This window comes from Ranitomeya imitator, chromosome 3 (genome assembly GCF_032444005.1).
Source record: "Ranitomeya imitator isolate aRanImi1 chromosome 3, aRanImi1.pri, whole genome shotgun sequence".
In the NCBI taxonomy this organism is placed as follows: domain Eukaryota; kingdom Metazoa; phylum Chordata; class Amphibia; order Anura; family Dendrobatidae; genus Ranitomeya; species Ranitomeya imitator.
This window is the reverse complement of record NC_091284.1, coordinates 42469852-42478548: the sequence shown is the minus strand read 5'-3', so window position 1 is coordinate 42478548 and position 8697 is coordinate 42469852. Positions and strand designations below refer to the sequence as shown.

At 40.2% G+C, this 8697-nt stretch overlaps 1 protein-coding gene across 1 annotated transcript; it reads left to right on the top strand.

Moving 5' to 3' along the window:
• Nucleotides 1–1999: 1999 nt before the first annotated feature.
• On the top strand, nucleotides 2000–6841 carry LOC138672653 (claudin-8-like). The gene has a single exon (XM_069760830.1). The coding sequence runs from the start codon at nucleotides 2198–2200 to the stop codon at nucleotides 2873–2875; it is 678 nt and encodes a 225-aa protein (XP_069616931.1). The 5' UTR covers nucleotides 2000–2197; the 3' UTR covers nucleotides 2876–6841.
• Nucleotides 6842–8697: the final 1856 nt, after the last annotated feature.

Below are 8697 nucleotides of genomic sequence, written 5' to 3'. Positions count from 1 at the left end.
CAATCTTCTCCGCTTATTGAATTTTTTATTCCTTTTCAACCTTTTTTGATGCGTTTCTGGTGCAGATTTGAAGACACGTTTTTAATGTGTTTTTTATAGTACAGAAAAGCTTTCATTCTGCACTCAAAAAAGTAACTGCAAAGTTTTACTTGCGGCTTGCAAAACGGACATACAAAGGATCCATGGGCTCAAATATTCGTTAAAACATATATACAGTCTATATATATATATATATATATATATATATATGTCAGTGAGACACACACATATGTATATATATATATATATATATTTCATACAGCGCTAGATAGCAGAAAAGCCGGTAATTCAATTGCCGGCTTTTGCTATCTCCTTCCTAAATAGCGACGCTGCAGCGATCGGCATCGTTGTCAATATCGCTGCAGCGTCGCTAAATGTGACGGTACCTTTAGGTTCCTCCTATGAGTATTGGAGATTCTGGGCTATTATACCTTTACAAGGAACCTTGGATAAAGGTCAGCTCATGGTGGGAGACTGATGGGTGATGAGAACGTGGTGTTCACAGGTGGTGCAATATAAGCAAAAATGTTTGAAAGTCTGTCCCCTCCATCTACATAATGCTAATTAAACCATTTATCTAGGCAATGCTAATTAAACTACTTTATCCCTATGAAAACGATACCTCTAGTATAGATTTTAGAGTTATTTGCTTGAGAAAAAACTATTTATTTCATATGCAAGTGAGGAATTTCGGTGCACCTTTGGTGTGACCAAGGGCTTAGTGCTCCAATAGGCCCCTTCAATTTACATACCGATAACTTACCTCTTAATTGACAGTCATCTGTCATCTCTTAATTGACCCTACTCAAGTGATGCTGCCTTAACCCAATCAGCGGCTCTGCATCGGATACTGCCGGTTCTATTCACTCAGGGGTCAGGGCTGTACTGCAGAAAGGTGAGCACAGCTGGGTTTTTGCAGAGTCCTTGCTGGGGAGCACAGCTTCTGATTGAGTTCAGGCAGTGCTGTCAATCAAGATATGGCAATACTCAGAATGCAAAATAAAAGGGCGTAACGGTGCACTGAGCCCTTGGTCACGCCAAGAGTGCACCAAAGCCCGCTCGTCTGTATATGAAGGAAAAACATTATCCTGGCAACTAAACCATTACAATCTCTACTACAGGTATGGTTTAATTAATTATATGTATATGGTTTAATTAATTATAATTTAAGTGGTTTAATTAGTGTTTTGGGGTTGACAGACTCCAGTTAATTTATGAAAATAGGAAGGGTGCACCAGGACATCTTCCTGTAGATGCATAAAAGCGTTGTGGTGTCAAGCAGCTGCTGAAAGGGGGCTGATTTTTTATCATGGCTATGAAGCTATCCTCTGTGCATGCAATTGCTCTTTACTTATTTGCAGGGGAAGTAAAAAAGCACTTTCTGAGCCACAATATAAAAGTGTGATCATGTAGTGTGAATTTCTTTGCAGGTGGAATTCCTACAGAACAACACATTAACTATTTACACTGATACATTGAACCTTCGCCTGAATTGCTGTGTAAAACATTCGCCCATGTATCATTTCCTTTTTCTCTTTCTTGTCGGTTTCTGCTTTTATTTTTTGGCTGTTTTCAAGTGGATTTGTTATTCTTCAAAACTCTCAATCAGGTCAACACAATACAGAAGAATGTGGTTTCTCGGGCACGGAGACCTGTTTCCCAGCGACAGCATAGCACCGTCTCCTTTTTCGCTTTCATAGTAGGGCTACAGATTTTTGGAACACGTCCATGCACTAGAAATAGTTGCTGTTTATCCAAGCGGTGGATGAATTGTGTACGTGTGTGGAGACTGCCCTTCTTCATCCCGTCCACTGTTATGATGTAGCACATGAGAGGAAGCAGGTACGAGCGGAGAGGTAACAGTTATTGAAATGAAGAATCCTTTGTTGGCCTAACCACTCCCCTCCTAGCTATCATATCATTGGCTGGTAAACTTGTTCGACCTGATAAACAGGTACTTTTGCTCCACTTGGTGGTAATTCAATTTTAGAAACAGTTCAGTACATAAAATTCCAACCAGTCTCTGCTGGATTTGTGTTGGTAGCAGGTGGCTCAGACTTGTTCCGCAGTATTTCTCAGTGGAGATCTAATGTGTTCTTCGCGTGCACCTGAGAACATCATCCAGCATCTTCTGCAGCACAACCACTGCTAAACCATCATGGATAAAGGCGCTGTGCAAATAGCCGGATTGGTACTAGGATGTATTGGCTTAATTGGCACTTGCGCGGTGACTGGCATGCCACAATGGAGGGTGACGGCTTTCATCGAGAATAATATCGTTGTGTTTGAAGCCCTCTGGGAAGGCCTATGGATGAACTGCTTCCGACAAGCCAACATTCGAATGCAATGTAAAATATATGACTCCCTGCTGGCGCTTACACCGGATTTGCAAGCAGGTAGAGCACTCATGTGCATCGCTGTGGTTTTGTCATTCCTGTCCTTCATGATAGCGATCATCGGCATGAAATGTACCAACTGTGCAGAAGACAATGAGAAAACCAAAAGGATCATAGTCCTAATTTCAGGAATTTGTTTTATCTTGTCTGGTATCATCGTACTAATTCCAGTTTCTTGGACGGCCAATCATATCATCAGAGATTTCTACAACCCTTTGGTCAATGCGGCTCAGAAGAGAGAGCTTGGGGATGCCATCTACATGGGTTGGGCAACAGCACTTTGTCTGGTGGCCGGTGGGATCATTTTGTGTTGCTCGTGTTCCTCCACTGAAAGAAAGTACAAATATTCTATACCCCCGAAATCAGCTGCATCAAACGCCCCTCGAGAAGTGGTGGCAAGGAAGACTTCAAGTTTGTACTCAAAGAGCCAATATGTTTAGCTGTGGATATTGGGTGGCTAAAATACTATGGAGACCTGTCCATCTTTGACTGTAGGAAAATGAGATCTGTTTGCACTGTTCTTGAACGTTGAAAGGAAAAGTCCAACCTCGGAGTCCTTGGAATTTGTAGAATGGCGTCATACTAGCACTTAGTGGAAGGTGCCAGTTTTGGTTGATCATTTAGATATGGAGAACCACAATATCTCATTCATAGGACACCTAGAAGGCGAATTTCTGACATGTCATGAAGGTGACTCTCTCTACGATAACAATGCCTTAAAGTGGAAATCTTATATGACTTCTTGTAAGGAAACATTGCTTGCAGGCAGGTTAAAGTAGAGTTTAAGAAAAAAAGATTTACTGTAATATATTATGTTATTGCGTTTTTATTACATTTTTTTTATTCTGAAATTAATAGGACTGAGACAATGTCATGCATTATCTATCGTACATACTTTCTCAAAATAAGAAAATCGTTGATGAGGAAATTTTCTTTATAAGTGAATAGATTTAATGCTGTGCATCCTATGAGAGACTTGGAGTCCAAAAATCCAAAGTACAATTTAAGAAAATTAAGCAAAATTTATTATTACAAAATATAACAATAACTGTTACAAATAGTACATATAAAAAGGCAGCTTAAGGCGATGGTACACGGTATCAATTAACTGCAAATTCACAATATTGTAACAGGTATAGGAACAAAGATAGACAAGTAATAACAATTGGTGCCAATAATAATGGTGTTTCCCTGGACAGTGCTAGGTACAAATTTCAAGGATCAGAAATGGACTATGAAGTCAAGATTTAATGATGTATTGCATTATGTTATAGTATGTATTATTACTATAAGTATGCGGAGGCATATGGAGGCACGGCGGCCACCCCGACTAGGGAGACATGTGATCCTTTCCATTTCCTGTGTTTTAGGCAAGGTAAAAAGACCACCCCATACACAATGCATAGATGTCCGGTCCTGCTGAAATTGGCTTATACCTTAAAGCTAAGTTCCTACAATAAAGTAATTTTTAATGTGTCAGATTTTCTACACTAATTGGCTAAATTGGGTTACTTGCGCTTTTCATTTTTTGGGCGCAATTTTTTTTACATGCGTTTTTATCGCATTTTTTTCTACAGCGGATTTTGTTTCTTTTTGGTATATCATGTTTTCAATAAACTGCTTTGTTTCGGATACTTCCTGTTAAATAGATTTGATAAAACTTTTTAGATAAAGGCATGTGCAAACTACATGCATTTTAATCGGAAACACACTAAAACCGTATATGCATTTCATACCTGTGGATTTTCCTCATCTCATTAAAATCTGTGGAGAAAAAGCGCAACTAAAAAGCATATTTACTGCCAGAGAGATTGACATGTTGCAGATTTAAGAAATGCATCGCAGATCAATTTACGCTGCGTAAGGCTATGATCCCACGATGTGCTTTTGGTGATTTCTTGATGTTGCAGATTTGCTGCCCCATTTCTGCACCCATTAAGTACATTTTTTCGAAAATACGTTGCGTAAAAATCTGACCGAAAGCTCATTGTGGGAATGTAGCCTTAAAAAAAACTACAGTCGGCATGAGATGTAACCCAGTAAGGCCACGTTCACACGTTCAGTATTTGGTCAGTATTTTACATCAGTATTTGTAAGCCCAAATCAGGTGTGGAACCATCAGAGGAAAAATATAATCACCACTTCAGGATTTTTTACCCACTCCTGGTTTTGACTTATGAATACTGATGTAAAATACTGACCAAATACTGATCGTGGCCTAAAAGTCATCACTGTGAGCAGAGGTATAGTTATTCAAAATGTCCCCCTCCCAGATTAAAAATATCACCAGTATATAAATGTACTTGTCTGTCAAAATATTTTAAATTCTGTTTGGCCACTCTTTATATCTTAATGACAACCAATATGGCTGCCAGTACCGTTGCCGAAACAGGTTGTCATTCTACTTTTCAGGAGACCTTAATGGAAAATATGCCTCGGTGTTTAGTAATGTGAAGAAATCTGTCAGTTTTTTATGCATTCTATATGGATAACCCTTAGAGATCAGTGGTTTGCCGGGGTCAGATGCAAAACCAATGTCATCACGTATTTATTTTTGACATATTGGAAGATCATTTTCACTTGAATTCCCTTGACTTTCTCAACCATACTGGCTCAAGCTTCAAATAATAGCTGATTATCAGGTTATTCTCTCTAGAGCAGGGGTCTTAAACTAAAATAGGTCCAGGGCACCAATCTCAGCATAGGCAGGAACACTCATTCCGTGTAAGATTAGTCAGTGGTGGGCCTTGGTACACAGGTCCAGTGGTGGTAGTACCCCTGCTTTAGAGCAGTTTTATTTATTACTTACATTTGCACAGTATCACCACCAAAATCTAAATCTGTTATTGTTAAGCCAAACTCAGATGACCGTGAACACAGTCCAAGTATGGACTGTGATGTCTGAATTGGCTGCAGGTCTCCTGATCGACAGCCTCATATATGTCTATGAAGCTATAGAGTTTGGGTCTGGAGACCTTCCGCCAGTCTAGACATTGATGGCTTTATGGATGTCTTAATTTGTCCTAAAGACTTTGGTAATTATTGGGAAACCTCAACCAACATCCTGTCTTTTCTCTGGAATGAAATATGAGAAACATTGGAATAAAACTCTTGAAACTGTGCCATAGTAGACAAAAGATATCCAAGACACGGAATGTCTGAATTATGATCTTTATAAGCAAAAATGTTCAAAAAATCTCCACCTTTGGCTTGAAACCCAAACAAAAAGACTTTTGGGTCTCCAAAATAGGATACGGTATCCCTTTTGTTAACTTTGGAATCTGAATAATGGTTTACAATCAGTTTGTTTTTTTGTTCTGGGGAGTGGTGGGGGGTGTTGTTTTGGGTCAGATTGGAAACCGGGTACAAAAACGACCCCTGTTGTAAGTTACAAACATTATTGATCGTGTAAATATCAGGTGTTCTCCAAAAGGCAATGGTGGAAATCTTGGCAGACCCACCTCAGCTCTGTCTGTACTATCTGGTTGTGTTGCTACCATAGAAGACTGTTTTCCCCAGTAATGGAGGTCCCTATGGATTTCCTAGTTCACACTGTGAATTTTCCTGCCATTTTTGGAGCATTCCGTTATAAAAAAAAATGGCCAAAAAAACACAAAGTGATCAAAACAATGATTCTACTAATTTGCAAGGGAAAACGACTTGCTGTTCATATGTTCAGGTTTTTAAGCACTTTAGACTTTCTAAGATGTAACATGTACATTTTTCTGGCATTTTCTGCGAAGATGCTAAATACTTTACAACAGAAGTCAATAGGAAGGCAAAAAGGATGCCCAGAAGATGCCCGGGTGTATTTTTGAGCATTTTAGCAGTGTTTTTGCTTCAAAAGTGCTAGCGTTTTCTTCATTAAAAATAAGTCTGAAAAGCACCAGTAAAAAAAGATGCCCCCAAAATGCTGAAAAAAATATCTGTAAAATCCACCAGTGAAAAAAAGTGCTCAGGAAACGACCCAAAAACTCAAAATAATAAAATTTTCTTGGGATTTGGACGTTTCACTGGAAAAAGATGCAGTGTGAGCGTACCGTTATACTGTAAGACTGCAGTAAAAATATCCTATTATAACGTTGATTTACTTCTTTTTTACCTGTCGAGGAAAATATCTAAAATCATTAAAAAAAATTAAAAATATTCTGATTATTATTATTAGTATTTAAATGATACATATTATATATATAATCAGAATGAAGAAAATTGCGAAGAAGTGTCCGGTTGTTGCGCAGTTTGTTAGTAGATTGTAATATCTGACTTTTCTGTCTGTCATATCACACTGATGTTTGATGTTTGCTGTGAACGCTTGTTTCTTTTATGTACTTTTATGCCATGTAAGATATTGGTTGTGTGTTTTTGTACAGTATAAATATTGTGTAATAAAATCTAATTTCATTGTTTGTCGGTCTAATTTTTACAGGCCTCGTTGCATCATCAAAGCCATGTCAGACAACAGTTGCCCCTAGCAACCAATAAGAATGCTTCTTTCATTTTTTCAGTACAGGTTAGGGTATAAGAGATGAATTGTGATTGGTTGATTTGGTAACTAGGCATTCAGCCCCGTGGTCTACGGCCTTAGGATTTCAAGCTGTGGTGAAACTACAACTCCCAGCGTGCATTGCTAGCTGCAAGTTGTAGTTTTTCTGTAATTGTAAGGTTAAAGGTGGCCATAGACCAAAGATAAGAGTGCTTGCCTCTGATATATTTCCCGACTGAGAATGCAAAAGCTTTCAGTGGGGAACCGCTAGACTAAACAAAAGGATTGTGCATAGCTTTCAATATGCCTGATCGCTCCATCCTGTCATCTTTTGGCAGAGAATTGGGAAGTGCCCGTAAGATGGTCTTTAGCTCCCCATCATGAAGTGGGGGAACGGAGCTGGTTCGGGAGCCACACAAGGCAAGTGCGGGTTGTGTTATACAGTCACCACTTGCCCATAAGAACAATGATGGGAGCTGTTTAATCACTTAAATGCCAGCGTCCATCCAGGTAACAATCACCCGCTGCAACACAATCGCGGGGTGCCAGTTGGTTGCCATGGCTGCTGGGGACCTTCTGAAGACCCTCCTCAGTGCCATCTTGGTACCCCTACAGGCTCGGCTTTATAGAAAACCGTGACTTTGACTATAGACAACTATCACCGAATAGTGCTCAATTCCTATATTAAAACATAACCTTTAATAGATTTCAATAAAATCTCAATATATAATCAATGTCATTTTTTTTCGTCAAAACACCCCCTATAATGACATGGGTCTGCTATTTTAATATGTACATACACAGGAAGGAATAGTTCACCCTAATAGGTTACTATGATAACCCTTCCTACCTGCGGAGGTTGGCACCCTACACCTGCGCATTGGCGCCCCCGCTCAACGTAGACTCTCCCTTTTCCTAAACAACCCTATATATAGGTAGGGTGCACAGAAAAAACACACTAGTACCATATGTAGTAGAATAAGTACCCAACCTCTGATACACCATATGGTACGTGCAATATATCAGCGAGGGGGAGGAAATTGCAGAACACCAGTATCAAAAATTGAGACTAAAAAATAGGCAGATATCTATATATATAATTGTCTAAGGGTTTTTCCGTCTGTCTGTCTGTCTGTCTGTCCTGGAAATCCCGGCTCTCTGATTGGTCGAGGCCGCCAGGCCTCGACCAATCAGCAACGGGCACAGCGACGATGATGTCATAAAGGACGTAGAAATCCCGCGTCTGATTGGTCGAGGCCGCCAGGCCTCGACCAATCAGCAACGGGCACAGCGACGATGATGTCATAATGGTTGCCATGGCGACGATGATGTCATAAAGGTTGCCTCGACCAATCAGCGACGGGCACAGTGTGCCGCGAATTCTGGAATCATCATTGTCCATATATTACAGGGACATGCATATTCTAGAATACCCGATGCGTTAGAATCGGGCCACCAATCAGCGACGGGCACAGCATGGCGACGATGATGTCATAAAGGTTGCCTCGACCAATCAGCGACGGGCACAGTCTGCCGTGAATTCGCCTCGACCAATCAGCGACGGGCACAGTATCGACGTAGATGTGATAATGGTTGCCATGGCAACGATGATATCATAAAGGTTGCCTCGACCAATCAGCGACGGGCCCAGTCTGCCGCGAATTCTGGAATCATCATTGTCCATATACTACGGGGACATGCATATTCTAGAATACCCGATGCGTTAGAATCGGGCCACAATCTAGTCTATATATATAATTGTCTAAGGGTTTTTCCGTC